The sequence below is a fragment of the Myxocyprinus asiaticus genome, chromosome 5 (assembly GCF_019703515.2).
Source record: "Myxocyprinus asiaticus isolate MX2 ecotype Aquarium Trade chromosome 5, UBuf_Myxa_2, whole genome shotgun sequence".
In the NCBI taxonomy this organism is placed as follows: domain Eukaryota; kingdom Metazoa; phylum Chordata; class Actinopteri; order Cypriniformes; family Catostomidae; genus Myxocyprinus; species Myxocyprinus asiaticus.
The window spans coordinates 38,093,421-38,118,331 of record NC_059348.1 but is presented as its reverse complement, the minus strand read 5'-3'; the positions used below and the strand labels follow the sequence as shown (position 1 = coordinate 38,118,331).

Sequence of the window (24,911 nt, the reverse complement as noted above, 5' to 3'; positions counted from 1 at the left end):
TATGGTCCCCCGCACGTCGAGGACAAGTCGACTGCCCAAAATGGGGACAGGTCACCCCAGCCGTGGCCTCTTCTCTTCTTTTTCTCTCCCCAAAAAAGAAAAGAAATCGTTCAGCCATAAATGTCCGCATCGGTGGGGTGTCCATTCCCAAGGGGAAGACACCGCGGAGACCACATCCTGCCTAAAGGGGAGGCAACTGTGTGGAAATACATCACATGGTCTTAGCAAGTCTTGTCTGCAGTGTCGCATGTGGAGAAGTCCCTGTGGAAGGTACTGCCCACGGCTGGGGTGGACAGGCCGCCCCAGCCGTGGCCTCTTCTCTTCTTTTTTTCTCCCCAAAAAAGAATGGAAATCGTTCAGCTGGGGGCCATAAATGTCCACGTCGGGGGGCTGTCCATTCCCAAGGGGAAGACACCGCGGAGACCACATCCTGCCCGAAGGGGAGGCAATTGTGTGGAAATACGTCACATGGGCTTACCGAGTCTTGTCGGCAGTGTTGCATGTGGAGAAGTCCCTGTGGTAGGTCCTACCCAGAGGGGACGGAGCTCTACAAACACGGCGACCAGTGGCAGAGAGGAAACTCTGCCCAAGGAAGATGCGGGTTTACCAACAGGGAAACCGTCTCACGGAAGATACATCACACAGGGTTACAAACAGGCAACCAGCATATGTGGAGCACCTACCCCAGTACAGGGCCTAATAGCACACATACTGGGCTGGCATCGAGTTTCTCCATGAACTCACCTGCCACAGGGCTAAGGAGGAAGGACATCCAGGGTCCATGACCACGTGAACATGGCTGGGGGGTAACAAGCGCACGTCTTCCCCTCCAGGAGGGGAAAGACACTATATGCAAGCGGTACACGGCCAGTTGTCCCGCCAACTTACCTGTTCGTACCTTACAACATACAGGATGAACTGGCTCAACCCAGAGATTGAGGAACTTTGCGAAGGTATTGGGTGTTACCCAGCCCGCTGCTATACCGATGTGTGACAAAGAGGCGCCATTGGTCAGGTTCCAGGAGGCCGCAACACTCCTAGTGGAGTGTGCCCGAAGCCCCAAGGGGGCAGCACGTCCTGGGCGTGGTATGCCAAAGCGATGGCATCAACGACCCAGTGGGTGATCCTCTGTTTGGAGGCAGCGCTCCCATTCCGCTGTCCTCCGAAGCAGACAAAGAGCTGCTTAGAGCCTCTAAAGCTCTGCGTGCGATCCAAGTAAATGTGCAAAGCACGCATCAGACACAGCAATGAAAAGGCTGAGTCTGCCTCCTCCTGGCAGCTTCGCTTGCAGGATCACCACCTGATTGCTCAACGGGGTCATGGGAACCTTGGGCATATAGCTCGGTTGGGGCATCAGGACCACGTGAGAGGATTCCGGACTGAACTCCAGGCACTTATCACTGACAGAGAATGCCTGCAGGTCCCCTACCCTCTTGATGGACGTGAGCTCAGTCAGGAGTGCAGTCTTCAAGAGACTGCCTTTAGCTCAACTGACTCCAGGGCTCTAACAGGCTCCCTGCAGGACCACGGAGAGATCCCATGAGGGAATGAGGAGCGGTCTGGGAGGATTCAACCTCTAAGGAACCTGATGATCAGGTCGTGCTTCCCTAAATACTTACCATCAACTGCATTGTGGTGTGCCGCCATAGCGGCCACGTACACCCTCAAGGTGGGGAGGACAGCCGCCCCACCAGCCTCTCCTGCAGGAAGGAAAGCATCGACCCGACTGCGCATCTCTGGGGGTATTCGCGTCAGGAAGAACACCACTTAGCGAACAGATACCACTGCAAGGCATACAGGCACCTCGTAGAGGGAGCCCTAGCCTGAGTGATCTTGTCTACCACTGTGGATGGTAGGCCACTTAGGTCTTCCACGTCCCATCCAAGGGCCAGACATGAACATTCCAGAGGTCTGGTCGCGGGTGCCAGATGGTGCCTCGTCCCTGAGAGAGGAGAACCCTCCTCAGGGGAATTCACCAGGGAGAGGCTGTTGTGAGTCTGCTCCTCATCCTCCCTGACCTTGCACAGGGTCTGTGCAAGTAGGCTCACTGGGGGAATGCATACTAGCGTGGCCCCTGGGGTCAGCTGGGTGCCAGCGCATCTGTGCCGAGGGAAGCCTCGGTCAGGTTGTACCAGAGCGGGTAGTGGGAATGTTGCTTCACCCTGCGGAGGCTTCGGCTATTGATCCAGGGCAAGCACGTGTTGGTCCGGACGGACAACACGGCGATGGTAGCGTACAGTAGCCGCCAAGGCGGCTTGCGCTCGCATTGCATGTCGCAACTTGCCCGCCGCCTCCTCCTTTGGAGTCAGCAGTGACTCAAGTCATTAAGAGCCACTCACACTTCGCGAGCGCTGAATGAGATCGCGAACTCGCCCTGAGATGAGCTGGCAGTCTCATCCTAGAACTCGACTGGGGCAAACGAGTGTACTGGGGAATGGGAGGTCCGTGGGGAGTTACCTGGCAGAGCGGCTCCCATTGGGGTCCCCAAATCGCCCCCAGTGCTAACCGACACGGCCTCAAATCCGTAGGTAGAAGGATCGAGGCAGGGAGCCACTGGGGTGGCTTTCCCTCTAACGAAGGAAAGCCGCGACCGCAACGTTGCCATGGTCATGTTCTCGCAGTGAGAACATGACCCGTCCATGAATGCTGTCTCTGCGTGTGCAGCGCCTAAGCACGTAACTATGTCTGGGGGAGTGGCATGCAAGTTCCACTCGCCAATTCCCATTGGCCTTTTCTCAAAGATCAGAGGTGTTTGGGGCTCCCAAGGGCGACCCCTAGTGTCACTACATCAACACAACATCGAGTGAGTGACAGATAGGGAACTATTACAAACCCACACAGATTAGGCCTGTTTGAGAAACAGATAAGAAAAGACCATGAAACGATTCAACATTCAATGTAAATGTGGTTGATCTTCAAAAGATTAGCATGGCTCTACGGTTCTGTTGTATTAAATACAAATGGTGACAATAATAATAATAATAAAAAAAAACGGATCATTATAGGTTATCTTATAAAATGTATCACATTTACAGTAGGCCCCCAATACTATTTGGACACTTTTCATTTTGCATTAGATAACAAAATATCAAACCAAGTGGCATTTGCAAACAAATAATGCTACACCTTTTCTCAGAACTAAATGTACCTTTCTGTGCCATTTTTGCAACAGCTTTTAACCAACTGGTCCCAGAGTCATTTTTAGTGGAAAAGTGTTATCATGCTCTCTTAGAATTATACTTTGCAATCACAGTCATTCCTCTGCATTATCCCCTGCTTCTCATTACTTTTATTTTGAAATTAAGTGACAAAAAATATTAGCTTCCTCATCATGCATGCCAGTGTGAAGGCCCTCCTAACTGCAAGTCCGTAGTAATTTAAAATGTTTTAAGCACCAGGCTGATGTTTCTCAGGCTCGATGAACCACCACCGTTGATTTATGCAAGCTTGTCTAAGTACAAAAATAATTATGTAGTAATTGTTTTTTAATTGGTTTGGTTATTCATTACAATCACTCAATGAGAACACACATTTACAGCACTTATACTCTCTTTCCAGTCGGCTGATGGTAATTCATTGGTCTTTCTGGGGTATTATATATGGGTGAAATTGTTACTGGCAGTGCCTGGAGAGAACAGCAGGAATGAGCCTATTAACTACCACTGGATGGAAAGGCTCCTGAAGAACTGAAGGAAAACATTTGACTTCCTGCCCCTCACCATGTGGAACAATATCCAAACCTGCTGTTCATTCTTTCCTGGGTATAATATGGTCTCCACAAAGCACCCCTGTATTCCCCTCATGGATTCCCCTGATTTTTTTTCTCTTGTAGTATTCCCTTAAATCCAACATCTCCTTTAAGTTTTTCCCTATAGGCTGGTTAGAAATGTGTGAGTGGAAAATTAGCTCCCTGGGCTGCTGACTGCATGTCTGTCTTTGGAGCTTCCTGGATTGTTACTGGGATTCTCCCCCCTTTTCTTCCTCTGATGTGCAGTTTTTAAAGAATCCCTATATTGATGGAGTTTCACAACATGAAACAACAATGTAACCACAGTTTAAATTAATAATCTCCTCCAATAACCAACTTAGATGTTCTGTAAACCTCAAGATCACCAGGTCTTTGCCAAGATTAGGCAAAATTCACTGCAAAAATGTGAGAAAGCTTTAGGACTTTGCCGCAAAAAATAAATAAATTAAATTAAATTATATATATATATATATATATATATATATATATATATATATATATATATATATATATATATAATTTAATTTAATTTATTTATTTTTGCGCAAGTCAAAGCTTCTCATATATATATATATATATATATATATATATATATATATACACACACTACCGGTCAAAAGTTTTGAAATACTTGACTGAAATGTTTCTCATGATCTTAAAAATCTTTTGATCTAAAGGCGTATGCTTAAATGTTTGAAATTAATTTAGTAGACAAAAATATAATTGTGCCAACATATTAAATTATTTCATTACAAAACTAAAATTTTATTTAAAAAAAAAATAGTTTTTGAAATTGATGACTTGGACCAAATAATAAAGAAAAGCTGCTTAAAAAGCATCCCAGGGTGATACCTCAAGAAGCTGGTTGAGAAAATGTCAAGAGTACATGTCTGCAAATTCTAGGCACAGGGTGACTACTTTGAAGATGGTAAAATATAACACAGTTTTGATTTATTTTGGATTTTTATAGACACAACATAATTCCCATAGTTCCATTTATGTTATTCCATAGTTTTGATGACTTTACTATTATTCTAAAATGTGAAGAAAAAAAATTATAATAAAGAATGAGTAAGTGTTTCAAAACTTTTGACCGGTAGTATATATATACAGGTGCATCTCAATAAATTAGAATGTCGTGGAAAAGTTCATTTATTTCAGTAATTCAACTCAAATTGTCATGTCTCTCAGTTTGGTTCACTAGGCTACACAATCATGGGGAAGACTGCTGATCTGACAGTTGTCCAGAAGACAATCATTGACACCCTTCACAAGGAGGGTAAGCCACAAACATTCATTGTGAACAGCCAGCTTCTTTGGCAGAGTGCTGTATCCAAGCATGTTAACAGAAAGTTGAGTGGAAGGAAAAAGTGTGGAAGAAAAAGATGCACAACCAACCGAGAGAACTGCAGCCTTATGAGGATTGTCAAGCAAATTCGATTCAAGAATTTGGGTGAACTTCACAAGGAATGGACTGAGGCTGGGGTCAAGGCATCAAGAGCCACCACACACAGACGTGTCAAGGAATTTGGCTACAGTTGTCGTATTCCTCTTGTTAAGCCACTCCTGAACCACAGACAATGTCAGAGGCGTCTTACCTGGGCTAAGGAGAAGAAGAACTGGACTGTTGCCCAGTGGTCCAAAGTCCTCTTTTCAGATGAGAGCAAGTTTTGTATTTCATTTGGAAACCAAGGTCCTAGAGTCTGGAGGAAGGGTGGAGAAGCTCATAGCCCAAGTTGCTTGAAGTCCAGTGTTAAGTTTCCACAGTCTGTGATGATTTGGGGTGCAATGTCATCTGCTGGTGTTGGTCCATTGTATTTTTTGAAAACCAAAGTCACTGCACCCGTTTACCAAGAAATTTTGGAGCACTTCATGCTTGCTTCTGCTGACCAGCTTTTTAAAGATGCTGATTTCATTTTCCAGCAGGATTTGGCACCTGCCCACACTGCCAAAAGCAAAAAAAATGGGTTAAATGACCATGGTGTTGGTGTGCTTGACTGACCAGCAAACTCACCAGACCTGAACCCCATAGAGAATCTATGGGGTATTGTCAAGAGGAAAATGAGAAACAAGAGACCAAAAAATGCAGATGAGCTGAAGGCCACTGTCAAAGAAACCTGGGCTTCCATACCACCTCAGCAGTGCCACAAACTGATCACCTCCATGCCACGCCGAATTGAGGCAGTAATTAAAGCAAAAGGAGCCCCTACCAAGTATTGAGTACATATACAGTAAATGAACATACTTTCCAGAAGGCCAACAATTCACTAAAAATGTTTTTTTTATTGGTCTTATGATGTATTCTAATTTGTTGAGATAGTGAATTGGTGAGTTTTTGTTAAATGTGAGCCAAAATCATCACAATTAAAAGAACCAAAGACTTAAACTACTTCAGTCTGTGTGCATTGAATTTATTTAATACATGAGTTTCACAATTTGAGTTGAATTACTGAAATAAATGAACTTTTCCACGACATTCTAATTTATTGAGATGCACCTGTATATATATATATATATATATATATATATATATATATATATATATATATATATATATATATATAGCCGTGGCCTGTGCATTTTAAGTCTAGGCCTTCAGTACGATTCACTGAAAACACAGTTTCACAACGAATAAGACACCATATGCCCATCATACATTACGTGGAACTCAACTAATAATACCAACTGACATTTTAAAAACACATCCACGCATGAAAGCCAGAACCAAGGAGGTCTAATACCAAGAAAAATCTCTCTAATAATATTTGCAATTTAAATTTTGCTTGCAATAAATTTTGTTTCGTTAGAGTACACGGTTACTTTTCAAAACTTGATCTGACATTGAATGCTCAAGCAGTTTAATTTACACTTAGAAAACTCCTGATGTTGCTATAACAATGCAAAAAGCATTTACCAATTTGCTTGAAGTGAAAATCAGCCCTCCATTCCTGTTTAATTAATCAATCGCTTGATCATGCAGAACATCTCAGGTTTTTAAATCCATAAGGATCTCTTTCTCAATGGTGATGAGGCAGTGATGACAGCCATCTCGTCAGCAAGATCTAGTGCTCATCGCTTTCAAATTACGTACAACACTTAAAGCATGATTGTGTCACTCAAGGCCAGCTAGAAGGCCTGGACTGGGACATATCCTAAAGACCACACCCACCAAGAACAAATAAATCAATCTGATTGGCTGATAAATCTGGCAATCTGACTTCAGATGCCTATTCACTGCAGTGTTGAGGGATTCTGCGGAAATTCTGAAGGCCTGACGAGGTGGAGCTCAGACTCACGCGCTGCTTGTACAGTTGTCACACTTTGCTTGTAAGCATCGAGGAATAAATTCTGATTAGATAAACTTTTTGTTTTTTGCTATTCTTTTGTAGACGAATAAGGAGTGGAAAGCAATTGAAAATACATAGGCAAAAAGGTCAATGAGATTGAAAGGATGAAGGGCCAGCACAGAAGGCTTTGCTGGCCCTGAGAAATCACCACTGTATATATATATATATATATATATATATATATATTATTATTAATTTTAAAAGGGTTGACAAATATATACCTTTTAAAAATCATCAGCAGTTCTTAAACAGTATTTTTGTCTTGTTTTCCAGTAAAATACTGAAATGTCCTTAAAACAAATTAAATTCAGAGTCCTTGAGAAGAACAACTGCGTAAGAAAGTAAGGGTTGATTTTAGAGAATATATCTTAAATTAAGTTTAATTTCATTACCCCATTGACAAATAGTTTTTTAAAGCATAAATATCAATCTCTAAAAAAAAAATAAAAAAAAAAACATGTTCGCAATATTAGTTCAAAATACATTCTCTTAATATCTCTTAAAGTCTTAATATCTTAAGCAATTTTTGCTTCTCAATTAATTAAGAATGTTTGCATATTTTTACTGGAAAACAAGACAATAAAATTATAAGAAAATATTGTTTGCAGTGTGAAATGACAGAGTTGGAGAGAATGGTGCAAAGGGACACTTAAACAGGACCCCTGTTTAAAGGATGGGTGGAGAACTGATGCAAGCCATTAAAGTGAATGCCCTTAAACCCAGTGATGCCATTGCATCTTCCTTCAGTTCTAGGGCCAAAAAGTCTCCGTCTGATCAAGGTCACAGATGTCTCTCTGTTGGTGGAGTGGGAGTCTATGAGAGGAGCTGAGTACTACATTCTGTCCTACTATCCAAAGGGAGACGAGGGAGCCATTAAGGAGGTCCAGGTGGCCAACACGGAAAACTCCTACCTAATCACAAGCCTCAGGCCCGGAGTCACATATATAGTGCAAGTGTACGCTGTCATCAGGGGCATCAACAGTGAATCTGACCAGATAGTGGCCACAACTGGTAAGAGGAATTGCACTTACAATAATCTTAAAGGGATAGTTCACCCAAAATGAATATTCTGTCACTATATACTCACCCTCATGTTGTTCCAGACCCACATTACTTTCTTTTTTCTGTGGAACACAAAAGGAGATGTTAGGCAGAATAACAGTCTCAGTCACCATTTACTTTCATCATATGAAAAAAAAAAAAAAAAAGCAATGAAAGTGAATAGTGACTGAGACTAACATTCTAACATCTCCTTTTGTGTTGGAAGAAAGAAAGTCATTGGGTGAACTATCCCTTTAATTATAAGGGTTTTATTTAATCTCTTAATTCCAGACTAAAATAAACCATGTCATGCATGCAGCACACTGTACACAAATAAATGCAGTTCAATTGCTAAATGGCAGTATTGTAGCAGTAAACCACTACTGGAATTCTGTGTTAACCATTATGCAAAATGTAACTACGCTGGTAGAGTTTATTAAAAAGCCATACAAATTTTAAGGAAATGATTGTTTACAAATGTGGAACAAAGAGGTGAGCACTACAGCATTTTGATGTGGTCAGTCATACAATCCCTAGAGCACATTAGACTCCAAAGAGAAAGTGTTGATCACCTGGATGTGATGACCAAAATGAATTGCCAGCATGGGACACTGTCAGTCACTGCTCAACAAAGAGCTTGAATGTCTGAAAGCATTTCCCTCCCACAGATGAGAAGGCCAGACAGAGCTTTTGCAGTCTCAAGTGTTAGGATATTGGCCTGTAACTAATTTCTCTCATACGTGTGACAGATTGATGAGAAAGTGCCACTGTAGAATCATGGTAGAATGCAATGCCACTGATAACCAATAAACTTTTGCACATCCAGACTGATGTTTTGGTGTCAGGATCATGTCCAAGACCACTGTTAATAGCACTATTAAGCTGTTTACTGTGCTTATAGGTGAAGTGTGCAATTTGTTCAATGTTAAAATACTTTCTCCAATCCACATTTACTGTGCAGAGCAACCTACATGTGAACCACAGGGTGATTTTCATGTAAAAACTGTCACTCTGTGGCGCAATCAAAATATTGCTCTATTTGAGAATACCAACTAGCCTGACATAGCAACACTGGCTCAACCAATGGTGTGAGTTTAAGGCAGGACTTTCACTTTGTCTGGGCAATGGCAGAGGAGGGGATAGTGTTCTGCAAACCTTTTAGAAAACAGTCATTATTTGTGCTATTCTGTTTGGTGATGCAATGGGCGCAAAAAATGACACATTTCAGCTTTAAATTTAATTGTGATTTAAGTGGGATTTGTTACAGGTATTTATACCAATCTGCTTCTTTCTTCAGAGGTCTCTGGTATTGATGGAATCCAGGTGCTGGGCCATACAGAAAACTCTATCCAGGTAGACTGGCAGAACCCTGCAATTGTAGTGGACTACTTTAAATTGACCCATGCTAGCCCTGATGGCCATGATGGACAGGAGAATGTGGCAATGAGCCAGGAGGCCAGGACCATGCACACCATTGTAGGTCAGTCCACTGTTATTCATCCATTCATACTGTCTGTTGGAACAGTTCCCAGAGCTTCATAGCACCTTGAATTAAGTGGCTGTGTATTGAGAGCAACACGAATGTGTGTTTTTTCAGGCCTCAACCCAGGAACAGAATATCAGATATCAGTGCAAGCAATCAAAGGTGAAATGGAAGGCAAGGCATCATATGTCACAGGTGTCACTGGTCAGTAATGCTTATGTAATATATCAATATAATGCAAAATACACAAAAACAAACAAGCACACACATACAGTTATTGAAAATACATGAAGAAATATGTATGAAATATCATATTCTTCAAAATAATATTGAAAAATGAAGAAATTTTCAAGAAAAATGTACAATATATTTTTTTAAAAATGATAAGAATACAAAACTAACTATCGAAATATTTCACAAGAGAACACGCATAATGATTTTGATATTTTGAATTGTCAACATTACTTATAGTACTACTTAAAGTAAATTATTTAGCTTGAAGGAATAGTTTACCCACAAATTACATAAATCTCTCAACATTTACTCACCCTCATGCCATTCCAGATGTCTATGACTTTCTTCTGCAGAACACAAACAAAGATTTTTAAAAGAATATGGGTCCATACAATGCAAGTGAATGGTGACCAGAACTTTAAAGCCCCTAAAAGCACATACAAACAAAATTAACATAGTTCATAAGACTCCATTGGTTTAATCCTTCTGAAGCAATCCGATCAGTTTTGGGTGAGAACAGACCAAAATGTAACTCCTTTTTCTCTATAAATCTTGACATCATCAGTCTCATTGGCATTCATGATTTCAAGCTTGAGTACAATTCCTAGCACAATCTAGTCCTCTGTGCATGCATCGAACTTTAAATAATGATCTTGCCTTGAGACCGAAATAGCAAGATGTACAGCGAAAAAGAAGTTACATTTTGGTTTGTTCTCACCCAAAACTGATGGGATTTCTTCAGAAGACATGGAATTGACCACTGGAGACTTATGGATACTTTTACATTATGCTGCCTTTATATGAATTTTTGGAGCTTCAAAGTTTTGGTCACCATTCCCGCATTGTATGGACCAACAGACATGAGATATTCTCTGATATATTCTCCTTTTGAGTTCTGCAGAAGAAAAAAAAATCACACATCTGTGATGGCATGAGGGTGAGTTAATGTTCATTTTTGGGTGAACTTTTCCTTCCAAAGGATGCAGCTAACAAAAATGTTTGGAAACCCCTGCCTTAGTGCACCATGGTAACCTATCATACCTCTCAGACCTGGTTAAAAGGTCTGACTGTGTTGAATTAAGCATAAATGGAAGGCTAAAAATAAAAGTGAAAAATAACGGGGGGCCTGGGTAGCTCAACAAGTAAAGACGCTGACTACCACACCTGGAGTCGCAAGTTTGAATCCGGGGCATGCTGCTGAGTGACTCCAGTCAGGCTTCCTAAGCAACCAATTGGCCTGGTTTCTAGGGTGGGTAGAGTAATGTTGGGTTAACCTCCTCGTGGTCGCTATAATGTGGTTCTCGCTCTCAGTGGGGCACATGTTGAGTTGTGCGTGGATGCCGCGGAGAATAGCGTGAACCTACACACACGCTAGGCCTCGGCGGTAACTCGCTCAACAAGCCACGTGATAAGATGCGCGAATTGACTGTCTCAGATGCAAAGGCAACTGAGATTCGTTCTCCACCACCAAAATTGAGGTGAGTCACTACGCCACCACGAGGACCTCAAGCGCATTGGGAATTGGGCATACCAAATTGGGGAGAAAAGGGGGAGATAATCTAAGAAAAATAGCTTTAGAAATCAGATCAGTGTTGATGATAGAGATAGAAATCTTTACCACGATAATCTTGTAATGGATGGAACCCTTTTAATACTTTACTCTCAGACAATATTTTCCTCTGAAAGGGTTCAGTGTCCAATGGTAGTTAAAATCTTTACAACCCTGTGCGTAGGACAGATATTTTCCTTGTCACCATAAATCAATTAAATTGCTTCCTTGACTGAAAAAAACAACAAATCCATTTTTTTTTTTTTTTTCTGTTTCACCCAAGGCTATTGAAATTTGGTGGTTCTAACATTTCTCATCCTAAAAAAATACACATGTCCAAAACCAACAAATATTCATGAGGAACACTAGGACCATGGCTTTCTGTACTATTATAGGTATCTGTAGGTCTGGGGGGCATATAATAAAAGCTTTGTTTTTAGGGCTGCCTTTCCAAAGCTGATAGTCTGCCAACCATGTCTAGTAATAAGGAGATCTTTCTACAGCTAAACCTGTCAAATAATTTTGAAAAAAAATAAATAAATAAATAAAATAATAATAATAATAATAATAATAATAATAGTATTGTGGGTTGGAAATGCGTCATTAGATTAGGTTGGAAAATGTTTTTTGAAAATGTCTGTGCCTTTTGGAAATGTTGTTAAATACTCTGATGGATTGCCCTGTAATATTCCTTATTAAAAAGTTAATTATCTATGGCCCTTAAATCTTAAAATAGCATGTCATGATTTAGTCATAATTTTGGTAGTCTTTACCTAAATTCTCAGACTAATATTTATGGCTCTTGAAGGCCTGTAATATTCCCTGTTTAATATTTATGTCAATGCTTTTGACCCAAAAATAAGATTATCTCTTTAGAATTATGGTTAAAGAGGCAAAATGATGGTTGCAAAGAAAACTTTACATATGTAACCACAGCTATGCTCATAGAGCAGCTTTAATATATCAGATTTGAGGCAGGAAACTGCTTGAATTTTACTCAACATCTGGGTCTTTGAATTACTGGTGGAAGTAAAAATATATTTAACTTTGGTTGGCCGTTTACCTAAGGGAATTCTACTCTTCCCAAAAGTGCTTTAAAATAAATAGATAAATGAGCTGTACTCTGACATCACTGATTAGATTTGCCAAGATGTTGCAAATTGTATAGTTAATTCATTGCTAGTTCATCATTTCAAAGGATGTGTGTAACAGGGGTGTTATCTTTGAGAAGGTAGGGGAGGCATTATTGTACTTTTTATTTTTAAAGCTATGCAAAAAAAAAAAAAAATAAATAAAAAAAATAAAAACATACAATTTATGTGACTTTTTAAAATATATATATATTAATATAATAATACAAAAATAGTATGCTTATTCCTTTTACCCCGGAAATATTGTAAACATGAAATGGAACTGGAGCTTGAATTTCCATCAACAAAACACAAACGCGTAGTGAGGGCCTCCACATTTTAAACTTCACCACATGCCACTTGTGTGTAAATGTTTGTGTTTAAGCTGTCTGCTCTTTAAACAGGTGTTGGTTTAACCAGAGATTCCTTAACACTTCACTTTGATGGTCCTTGTTTTAGAGCCTCTAGGTGACCTTAAATGAGATTAAGCCTTGAGTTTACTGCTTCTTTATTTGATCCTTGTTAGGTAGCCAACATCTGAGACCAGATTTGCCCTAAAGAGCTAATCCTATTACAGAAAAGAGTTGCTTTTCTTTGTAGTTAGGATCATATTGACTACAAGACTGAGGGCCCGTTTACACTGGTATTAAAGGAATAGTTCACCCAAAAATGAAAGTCTCTTATCATTTACTCACACTAATGCCATCCCAGATGTGTATTACTTTCTGTCTTCTGCAGAAAACAATTTTTAGGAAAAGAAAAAGATTTTTAGAAGTATATCTCAGCTCTGTAGGTCCTTACAATGCAAGTGAATGGTGGCCAGACATTTTAAGCTCCAAAAAGCACATAAAGGCATCATGAAAGTAATCTATACGACTCCAGTGGTTAAAGACATGTCTTTAGAAGCGATATGATACGTGTGGGTAAGATACAGATTCTTTGTACATATAGCCACCTACTGGGCAGGGAGGAGAAAGAAAAAAAGGAGGGATAAAGGAAATTAAAAGAACACATAAATATTATTCCCTATCTGTCACTCACTCGACGTTGTGTCGATGTAGTGACACTAGGGGTCACTCTTGGGAGCCCGAGACACCTCTGGTCTTTGATAAAAGGCCAATGAAAATTGGCGAGTGGTATTTGCATGCCACTCCCCTGGACATACGGGTATAAAAGGAGCTGGTATGCAACCACTCATTCAGATTTTCTCTTCGGAGCCGAACGGTTGATGTCTACTGAGCTGACTGTTCATTCACCTCTGCTGGATCTGACGGCGCATTTCAGTGGCTTCTCCCTCCTCTGCACTGGTGCACTGCAGAGAACGCCCCTGGGCGCTTTGTTGAGAGTATATTTTCCTGAAAGAGTATATTTCTCTAAAAGAGCAGCACACACGGAACGTCTTTTTAAAGACGCGTCTTTTTAAAGATGCCTTTCCGATTGTGTGTTATTCCTGGTTGCGGTCGTTACCTCTCAACTTCAGACGGTCACGATCGCTGTTTTTCGTGTCTGGGCACGACCCACACGGAAGCAGCTTTCGTGGATGGTTCATGTTCTCACTGCGAGAACATGACCATGGCAACGTTACGGTCGCGGCTTGCTTTCGTAAGAAACCCCAGCGGCTCCCCGCCTCGGTCCTTCTACCTACGGGTTTGAGGCCAGCGCGGCTAGCACTGGGGGCGATTTGGGGACCCCAATGGGACCGCCTCCACCGGGTATCCCCCGCAGACCTCCCATTCCCCAGCATGCTCGTCTGCCCTGATCGGCTTCTGGATGAGTCTGCCGGCTCGTCTCATGGAGAGTTCGACCTCATGTTTGGAGCCCGCGAAACTGATGAGCTCTCGAGCGCAGCATCGGAGAGTGGGCTTGTCCATTCAGATGCAGAAGCGGACCCTTAGGGGACGATTGCCCAGTCACAGGCTGATGCAGAGATGACGGACATGCTTTCCCGGGCTGCCGCAAGCGTCGGGCTAGAGTGGAACCCTCCACTCTCCCCTGAACCCTCATGGCACGATGATTGGTTCCTGGGCTTGCGGCGCCGCTCAAAGCAGCCGCGCCCCCGCTCCAGTGCCTATCTTCCCGGAAGTGCACGAGGAGCTGACAAAATCGTGGCGAGGCACCTTTTACTGCCCGGTCCCGATTTCTCAGTTCCCCCGCCCTCACTACCCTCGATGGCGGGGCGGCCAGGGGCTATACGGCGATTCCCCTGGTGGATAAGGTGCTCACGGTGCACCTATGCCCGCAGAGCGCCACCTGGCGCGGATGCCTAAAGCTCCCATCCAAGCCCTGTAGGTTCACATTGTCCCTGACGGCCAAAGCCTACAGCGCTGCTGGACAAGCCGCCTCTGCCCTGCACGCCATGGCTCTCCTGCAGGTCCACCCAGCCAAGGCGTTAAAAGAACTGCACGAGGGTAGTTCCACCCCAGATCTGATGCAGGAACTGCGCTCGGCAACTGACCTCGCTCTCTGAGCGACGAAGGTCACGGCGCGGTCTCTCGGGCAGATGATGTCCACATTACTGGTCCAGGAGCGCAACCTTTGGCTCAACCTGGTTGAGATGGGTGAGGCCGACAAGACACGGTTCCTTGCTGCCCCATCTCCCAGGCTGGCCTATTCGGCGACACCGTCGAGGACTTTGCCCAGCAGTTCTCGATGGTGAAGCAGCAGACAGAGTCTATCCAGCATATCCTGCCCCGTCGTGGCTCAAGATCCTGCACCCCATCTGCTCATTGTCAAGGGCGTCCCCCTGCGGTGACTGCACCGGCTCTGCCGCAGCCCGCCCCTTCGGCCCGGCCCCGGCATGGAGCCCACCACAGGAAGCAGACGCCACCTTTCTCACGGCCGGCCGCCAAGAACCCACGAAGGTCATCAAAGTGCCCCTGAGACGGGCGACCCAGGGTCAATGTAACCCATTGCACTGGAGCTGGTAGTAAGACCACTCCATTCCCCGGTGGAGGGCTGGGTGGAGAATCTTTTTTTGCCTTTTCATTTGATTTCGCCGCATGCCCAAGTGGTTGCGGTACCCAACAGTTCAGCAAAAGAACGGTTTCCTCCTTCCCTGGGTCACATACCCGGTGTGCACGGTCATCATCACGACCACCGTCCACCTTTTTTCCCTTGCAAGATTTGCGCTGCATTGGTGGTCTCCCCGCCCCTGCGCGCCCAGCTTTGGCACACATCTGCCTCCGATGTGACAGTCTCCACGGGTTGCGAGGACAGGCCTCTTCCTCCCCCGTCCCAGGCTGTTCCGGGGGTGGTCACAAGGAGCCAGGTAAGTGCTTCGATGTCCCTAGACTCAGCACGGCCACGACATGGTGTGGCACCTCGAGCTCCACCCCGTTGCGAGGCCCCACCTGCCGGTACGTCCAACGATGTTGTCCCTTTGGTCCCCCTTGCGCGGAACTTGGATGCGTGGCTTGCACTTTCCAATCCGTCGCGATGGCTGGTCCGGACCATCCGACTCAACTACGCGATTCAGTTCGCCAGGCATCCGCCCAGGTTCAGCAGTATCCACTTCACCTCGGTGAAGGGCGAAAACGCTGCAACCATGCGCGTGGAGATCGCCACTCTCCTACGGAAGGCTGCGATAGCACCTGTCCCTCTGGCCAAGATGAAGAAGGGGTTTTACAGCCCCTACTTCATTGTACCGAAAAAAGGCGGTGGGTTGCGGCCAATCTTGGACCTGCGAGTACTGAACCGGGCTTTACACAGACTCCCGTTCAAGATGCTGATGCAAAAACGCATTCTGGCGAGCGTCCAGCATCAAGATTTGTTCGCGACGGTAGACCTGAAGGACGCATACTTTCACGTCTCGATTCTACCTTGACACAGACCCTTCCTGCAGTTTGCATTCGAGGGTCAGGCATATCAGTACAAGGTCCTCCCTTTCGGCCTGTCCTTGCCCCTCGCGTCTTCACGAAGGTCGCAGAGGTAGCTCTTGCCCCGTTAAGGGAAGTGGGCATTCGCATTCTCAACTATCTCGATGATTGGCTAATCCTAGCTCACTCTCAGGACATGTTGTGTGCACACAGGGACTTGGTGCTCTCGCACCTCAGCCGATTAGGGCTTCAGGTCAACTGGAAAAAGAGCAAGCTCCTCCTGGTTCAGAGCATCTCTTTTCTCGGTTTGGAGTTGGACTCAGTCTCATTGACAGCACGCCTCACGAACGAGCGCACACAGTCGGTGCTGACCTGTTTGAAGGCATTCAAACAGAAAACAGCGGTTCCACTGAAATTCTTTCAGAGGCTCCTGGGGCATATGGCATCCTCAGCAGTGGCCACCCCGCTCGGGTTGATGCATATGAGACCACTTCAGCACTGGCTTCAGACTCGAGTCCCGAGATGGCATGGTGCCGCGGGACACATCACGTGGCCATCACGCCGGTCTGTCACCGTCTCTTCAGCCCTTGGACCAACCTCTCATTTCATAGAGCAGGTCTCCAGGTGCGTCATGGTCATGACAGACGCCTCCAAAATGGGCTGGGGCGCTGTTTGCAATGGGCACGCAGCCACCGGCTTATGGACGGGCCCGCGGCTGCATTGGCACATCAACTGCCTTGAGTTGCTGGCAATTCTGATTGCCCTATGGAGGTTCCAGCCGTTGATCCAGGGCAAGCACGTGTTCGTTCGGACAGACAATACGGCAACGGTAGCATATATCAACCACCAAGGCGGTCTGCGCTCTCATTGTATGTCACAACCCGCCCGCCGTCTCCTCCTCTGGAGTCAGCAGCACTTCAAGTCACTGCGAGCCACTCATATCCCGGGCGACCTCAACACTGTAGCGGACGCACTGTCACGGCAGGTTACCCTCAGGGGAGAGTGGAGACTCCACCCTCAGGTGGTCCAGCTGATTTGGAGTCAGTTCGGACAGGCACAGGTAGACCTGTTTGCCTCCCAAGAATCCTTCAACTGCCCGCTATGGTACGCCCTGACCGAGGCACCTCTCGGAATAGACACGCTGGCACACAGCTGGCCTCCTGGCCTGCACAAATATGCGTTTCCCCCAGTGAGCCTACTTGCACAGACTCTGTGCAAGATCAGGGAGGACGAGGAGCAGGTCATCCTGGTAGCCCCCTACTGGCCCACCCAGATGTGGTTCTCGGACCTCACGTTCCTCATGACAGCCCCCCCCCCCAGCGAACTCCCCTGAGGAAGGACCTTCTTTCTCAGGGACGGGGCACCATCTGGCACCCACGACTAGACCTCTGGAATCTCCATGTCTGGCCCCTGGACGGGACGCAGAAGACCTAAACGGTCTATCACTGATTACTCAGGCTAGGGCCCCCTCTACGAGGCGCCTGTATGCCTTTAAGTGGCGTCTGTTCGCTAAGTGGTGTTCTTCCCGACAGGAAGACCCCCAGAGATGCGCAGTTGGATCGGTGCTTTCCTTCCTGCAGGAGAGGTTGGAAGGTGTACATTGCTGCTATAGCAGCACACCATGACACAGTGGACGGTAAGTCCTTAGGGAAGCACGACCTGATCATCAGGTTCCTGAGAGGCACCAGGAGGCTGAACCCCACCAGACCACACCTCGTTCCCTCATGGGACCTCTCTGTAGTTCTTTAGGGTCTACAGAGAGCCTCCTTTGAGCCTTTGCAGTCAGCTGAGCTTAAGGCACTCTCCTCGAAGACTGCCCTCCTGAATGCGCTCACTTCTATCAAGAGGGTAGGAAACCTGCAAGTGTTCTCTGTCAGCAAAATGTGCCTGGAGTTCGGTCCGGGCTACTCCCACATGATCTTGAGACCCAGACCAGGCTGTGTGCCCAAGGTTCCCATGACCCCTTTTAGGGACCAGGTGTTGAACCTGCGAGTGCTGCCCCAGGAGGAGGCAGACCCAGCCCTGTTGTTGCTGTGTCCGGTGCGCGCTTTACGCATCTATTTGGATCACATGCAGAGCTTTAGGATGTCTGAGCAGCTCTTTGTCTGCTTTGGTGCACAGCAGAAAGGAAGCGCTATCTCCAAGCAGAGGATCACCCACTGGCTCATTGATGCCATAGCCCTGGCCAGCGGTGCCTCTCTAACAGACATTTGCAGAGCAGCGGGCTGGGCAACACCCAACACCTTTGCAAGGTTCTACAACCTCCGGGTGGAACCGGTTTCATCCCAGGTAGTGGCACACAATACAAGTGGATAAGCCCGGGATAGCCGGCCGGATGTATCGCTTGCATATAGTGCCTTTCACCTCCTCTGAGCTGAAGATGTGCACCATTAATTCCCAGTAATGTTCACAAACTATGTTCCCTGGTTGACTTCCTCCGAGCCTTGTGGCAGTAGAGTGTTCGGAGAGACTCACTGCCGGCCCAGTACATGTGCTAACTAAGAGCCCTGTTCTGGGGTAGGTGCTCCGCATGTGGCAGTTCCCTGTAAGGTAACCCCATGCGATGTATATCTTCCGCTAATTCGTTTCCCTGTTGGCAAACTGCGTCTTCCTTGGGCAGAGCCCCCTCTGCCACAGTCTCCATGTTTGTAGTAACTCCTCCCCCGTTGGGTAGGATCTACCATGAGACTTCTCCACATGGTCAGCAAGACCATGTGACGTATTTTCCACTTAAATACCCCCCCCCCTCTCTGGGCGAGGTGTGGCCTTCCCGGTGTCCTCCCCTTGGGAGGGACACCCCCCGACTAGACCTGCTGGCCCAGTTGGATAATCCCCCTTGTTTTTTAGGGAGTGGATAAAATGAAGGGGAAAAGAGGCCACGACTGGGCAAGCCTGTCTCTATCTTTTGGGTAGTCGACTTGTCCCCAAAGGGTTGTTCGACACTCATAACTATGTTGGGAGAGGTTACGTGTCAGCCTGGTGCGCTGGCTACGAGGCACACAGTTGTCTGCCCATCACACACCACCAATTCACGTAACACAGTTCAGCCAGTTGCGGCTTTTTGTATAGGGACCCCTAGTGTCACTACATTGACACAACGTTGAGTGAGTGACAGATAGGGAATGTCCTGGTTACTTACGTAACCTCCATTCCCTTCAGTCCCCCCCTCAGTTGACCTCAAGATGGCGCCAAGTATGGCTGCTGCGTTGCGAGCTCCGACACAACATAGCAATGTTTTGTTTGTTTTGTTTACAATTCTTATGTTTTTTGTCTTGGATGTTGTCTGCCTTATTGTCTACGACAGACAAACACTTTTGGACATTGGTTCAGTGATCTCACACCGAAAACCGGACTTCACATTCCTCAATGCCGACCCGCTGTTTACAAACACGCAAGCAGAGCCCTTTGTCTGGGCAGCACGGCCGCGAAAACGCAGGAGGAAAAGGAGAAACAGAGCCGGCGTTCTCATCAGAGTAAGACGCCGTGCAAATCGACCCCCGCTACCCACTATTCTACTGGCAAATGTTCAGTCTCTGGATAACAAGCTCTGCGAGCTGAAAGCACGGATCTCTTTCCAACGAGAGACGAGGGACTGCTGCATTATCTGCCTTACGGAAACTTGGATGTCTGCGGAGATTCCAGACTCAGCCATTGAACCCGCGGGGTTCTCCATGCACCGAGCGGACAGAGCGAAAGACCTCTCAGGTGAAACTAGAGGAGGTGGTGTATGTTTTATGATCAACAAATCCTGGTGTGATCAGAGGAACGTACATTCCATCAAGTCTTTCTGTTCTCCTGATCTGGAATTTCTTATGCTTCTGTGTCGACCATTCTGGCTACCGAGGGAATTCACAGTGGTCATTATCACTGCTGTGTACATCCCGCCACAAGCCGACACAGACCAGGCACTCAAGGAACTGTATGGGATTATAAGTGAGCAGGAAACCGCGCACCCTGAGGCCGCGTTCATTGTGACCGGGGACTTTAATAAAGCCAGTTTAAAATCAGTCGCACCAAAATATCACCAACACATTAGTTTCAACACACGAGGGGACCGAGTTTTGGATCATTGCTACTCTCCGTTCCAGGATGGCTACAAATCCCTCCCCCACCCACCATTTGGCAAATCGGACCACTCTTCCATTCTGCTTCTGCCCGCTTACAGGCAGAAATTGAAACAGGAAGCACCCACCCTCAGAGCAATCCAGTGCTGGTCGGACCAATCAGATTCTATGCTACAAGACTGTTTTGATCACACGGACTGGGAGATGTTCCGGTCCGCCTATGATGACGACATCGAGCTTTACGCTGATAGCGTAATGTGTTTCATCAGAACGTGCGTAGAGGAAGTGATTCCGACCAGAACTGTACGAATCTATCCGAATCAGAAGCCGTGGATCAATAGCGATGTTCGCGCGGCACTTAATGTGCGGACCTCCGCTTTTAATTCCGGGAACGCGGAGGAGCATAAACAAGCCAGTTATGCCCTCCGAAAAACTATCAAAACAGCAAAACGCCAGTACAGGAGCAAGATTGAAGGACAGTTTAACACCACCAACTCTAGAAGCATGTGGCAGGGAATTAACATCATCACGGACTTTAAAGGGAATAAAAACTCCGCCATGAACACTGCTGCCTCTCTCCCGGATGAGCTAAATACTTTTTATGCTCGTTTCGAGGGAAATAACACCGCCCTCGCGGAGAGAGCTCTCGTGGCTGAAGCTACAGAGGTTAGTTCACTCTCCGTCTCTGTAGCGGATGTAACCCGATCCTTCCGACGGGTGAATATCCGCAAAGCCGCGTGCCCAGACGGCATTCCGGGCCGCGTCATCAGAGCGTGCGCGAACCAGCTGGCTGGTGTTTTTACGGACATTTTCAACCTTTCCCTCGCTTTGTCTGTAGTCCCCACATGCTTTAAAACATCCACCATTGTGCCTGTTCCAAAACAATCAAAAATAACTTGTTTAAATGACTGGCGTCCTGTTGCTCTGACCCCCATCATCAGCAAATGTTTTGAGAGACTAATCAGAGATTACATCTGCTCTGTCTTGCCACTCAATCTTGACCCGCTGCAGTTTGCTTACCGCAACAACCGCTCCACTGATGATGCCATTGCATCTACAATACACACTGCTCTCTCCCACCTGGAAAAAAAGAACACTTATGTGAGAATGCTGTTTGTAGACTACAGCTCAGCATTCAACACCATAGTGCCCTCCAAGCTAGATGAGAAACTCCGGGCTCTGGGCTTAAACAGCTCGCTGTGCAGCTGGATCCTGGACTTCCTGTCAAGCAGATGCCAGGTGGTTAGAATAGGCAGCAACATCTCCTCATCACTGATCCTCAACACTGGTGCCCCACAGGGCTGTGTTCTCAGCCCACTACTGTATTCCTTGTACACACATGACTGTGTGGCAACACATAGCTCCAATGCCATCATTAAGTTTGCTGATGACGCGACGGTGGTAGGTCTGATCACTGACAATGATGAAACAGCCTACAAAGAGGAGGTGCACACTCTGACACACTGGTGTCAGGAGCACAACCTCTCCCTCAACATCAGTAAGACAAAGGAGCTTGTGGTGGACTTCAGAAGAAAAGACAGAGAACACAGTCCCATCACCATCAATGGAGCACCAGTGGAGAGAGTTAGCAGCTTCAAGTTCCTGGGTGTCCACATCACTGAGGAACTCACATGGTCCGTCCACACTGAAGTCGTTGTGAAGAAGGCTCATCAGCGCCTCTTCTTCCAGAGACGGCTGAGGAAGTTTGGAATGAACCGCCACATCCTCACACGGTTCTACACCTGCACTGTGGAGAGAATCCTGACTGGCTGTATCTCCGCCTGGTACGGCAATAGCACCGCCCACAACCGCAAAGCACTGCAAAGGGTGGTGCGAACTGCCAAACACATCATCGGAGGTGAGCTTCCCTCCCTCCAGGAAATATATACAAGGCGGTGTGTGAAAAAAGCTCGGAGGATCATCAGAGACTCCAGCCACCCGAGCCATGGGCTGTTCTCACTGCTACCATCAGGTAGGCGGTATCGCAGCATCAGGACCCGCACCAGCCGATTTCATGACAGCTTCTTCCCCCAAGCAATCAGACTTCTGAACTCCTGATCTCCCATGATCAAAATACATCAGCACTGCACTTTATTACTCTTACTCTTATATCTCACACCGGACTGTCATAAATTATGACATTATTATATTATGTCTCTCTTAACAACTGACTATCAACTGACAGCCTGAATGTCAATACAGTACAATACTGTACATTCTATATATATATATATATATATATATATATATATATATATATATATATATATATATATATATATATATACTTTTTTTATATATATTTTAATTTTTATTGAATAATGTGTATCTATATAGTAAAAAACAAAAACAAAAAAAACAAAAACAAAAACAGCGTATTGTATACTGTACAGTGTATGTTATTATTTGTATATTGTTGAGTGTAATTATGTGTATATCAGATGTTTAAATTGTGTTGTGTTAATTTGATGTTATTGTAAATTGGTATATGTCTCATCACTGTCACGACTGCTATGTTGATTGGAACTGCACCCAAGAATTTCACACACCATTGCACTTGTGTATATGGCTGTGTGACAATAAAGTGATTTGATTTGATTTGATTTGATGGAGGGAACGAGACGTTGTGTCCCTCCTGCCACAATGCTGAACTACCCGCTGAAATGGCCGGATCTTGTCTCGGCTCCTCAGCATAAAACCTGAATGAGTGGTTGCATACCAGCTCCTTTTATAACCGTATGTCCGGGGGAGTGGCATGCAAATTTTCATTGGCCTTTTATCAAAGACCAGAGGTGTCTCGGGCTCCCAAGAGTGACCCCTAGTGTCACTACATCGACACAACGTCTCGTTCCCTCCATCAGGGAACGGAGGTTACGCAAGTAACCAGGACATTTGCATAATAGCCCTGTTGGTGGCAATATGTTTGAAAAATGTAAATCACCAAAAAAATAAAAGAAGACCTCTGTGAACATGCACAGGGCTGGTGAAAGTGGAGATTTAGAGTGAAAAGGACTTATATATTGATCTGTTTCTCACCCACACATATCATTTCGCTTGTGAAGATATGGTTTTAACCACTGGAGTCTTTTATGCAGCCTTTATGTGCTTTTTGGAGCTTTAAAGTTCTGGCCAGCATTCACTTGCTTTGAATGGACCACCAGAGCTGAGATATTCTTCTAAAAATCTTTGTTTGTGTTCAACAGAAAAAAAGGTCATACACATCTCATCTGGGATGGCATGAGAGTGAGTTTTTGGGTAAACTGTTCCTTTAAGATCCATCTCAGATGACCCAATCCTGTTTTGTGCATATGAAATCAGAGACTGTCCCTTCAAAATGCCTTTAAGACGCATGTCACCACCAGGTGTAAACAGTGATGTGTCTAACTTGACCACTTGTGATCAGATCACCCAAGACAGATCTTACAGAGATTAACATTCTACCTAACATCTCTTTTTGTTTTCCACAGAAGAAAGAATGTCATAAGGGTTTGGAACAACATACTGTAAGGGGGAGTAAATTATGACAATTTTTTTATTTTTGGGCAAACTTTTACTTTAATACCAGGTATAAACAGGGCATTAAAGTAGCTTCTCATACCTTCTTTATATAACATCCATCCCTTGTGCACTTTTGGCCTCTAGCGTGTTTGGCTTTTCAGACAGATAAACAGCAGCACAGGGCAGGGAAGTACAGTACAGCACCGTGAGGGAGAGTGTTACCCGCTAGGACAGTTTATTTTGAACAAGAGGGGTGAATACTTATGGAATTTAACGCGGGGGTACAATGCCGAACTGATGCGGAGCCTGTCTGTGTGCATGATGGTGTGAGGAACCGGACGGCGGAAAAAAAAAATTATGTTCAGTGAAAAGTCAAAAGAAGATCGCAATGTAATTGTAACTATATCAGATATTAGTAATAAAACACAGGAACTTATTATGTGGGCATTTTTTGCCTCCATATTTTGAATTTTTATTAATTTCGGTGGCATTTTTGCCCCAATTCCCTGTTAATTTCAGACACTACTGGCATTGCATCTTTCTAAGGAATTAAAAGTTTGTTTTAGACATATAGTAGCTAGTAAACAAGATATCCCCACATATATGTCAAACTACATTGTGTTAATGTTTGACACAGTTAAAACATTGCCTACCTTAAAAACAAGTGAAGTTTGATCAGTGGTTAAACATGTTCAGACAGTTCCATCGTACCCGAATGAACGTCTCCTTTCCTGAATAAAATTAAATATGCAGAAAATCACAGTGTTACAGTTCTTGTATAGTGACAGGGCAGAAAGGGCAGAAAGTCTTGGAGAAGCTAGTTCCGGCGGCAGTTTATGCAAGCTGCTGTGCTCATTATGCTGTGCCCTGCGGGCTTCCATCGTGATGCGCAGTGCATATTAGTTTATAAACAGATTTAGTGCTTATAACTTTCTTCTTCCCAAAAATTCAGAAATATTATGTATTTTTTTGTACTTTGTAATTGTGGTGAAAAATAACTGC

The 24,911-nt window shown here is 45.2% G+C and overlaps 1 protein-coding gene across 1 annotated transcript in view; it reads left to right on the top strand.

The window, feature by feature from the left end:
* tnn (tenascin N) overlaps positions 1 to 24,911 on the top strand; it is a 64,228-nt gene that overhangs the window by 18,005 nt on the left and 21,312 nt on the right. Inside the window, 3 exon segments of the mRNA XM_051698738.1 lie at positions 7,843 to 8,106; positions 9,434 to 9,616; positions 9,734 to 9,823. Coding sequence (XP_051554698.1) covers positions 7,843 to 8,106; positions 9,434 to 9,616; positions 9,734 to 9,823 — 537 coding nt within the window.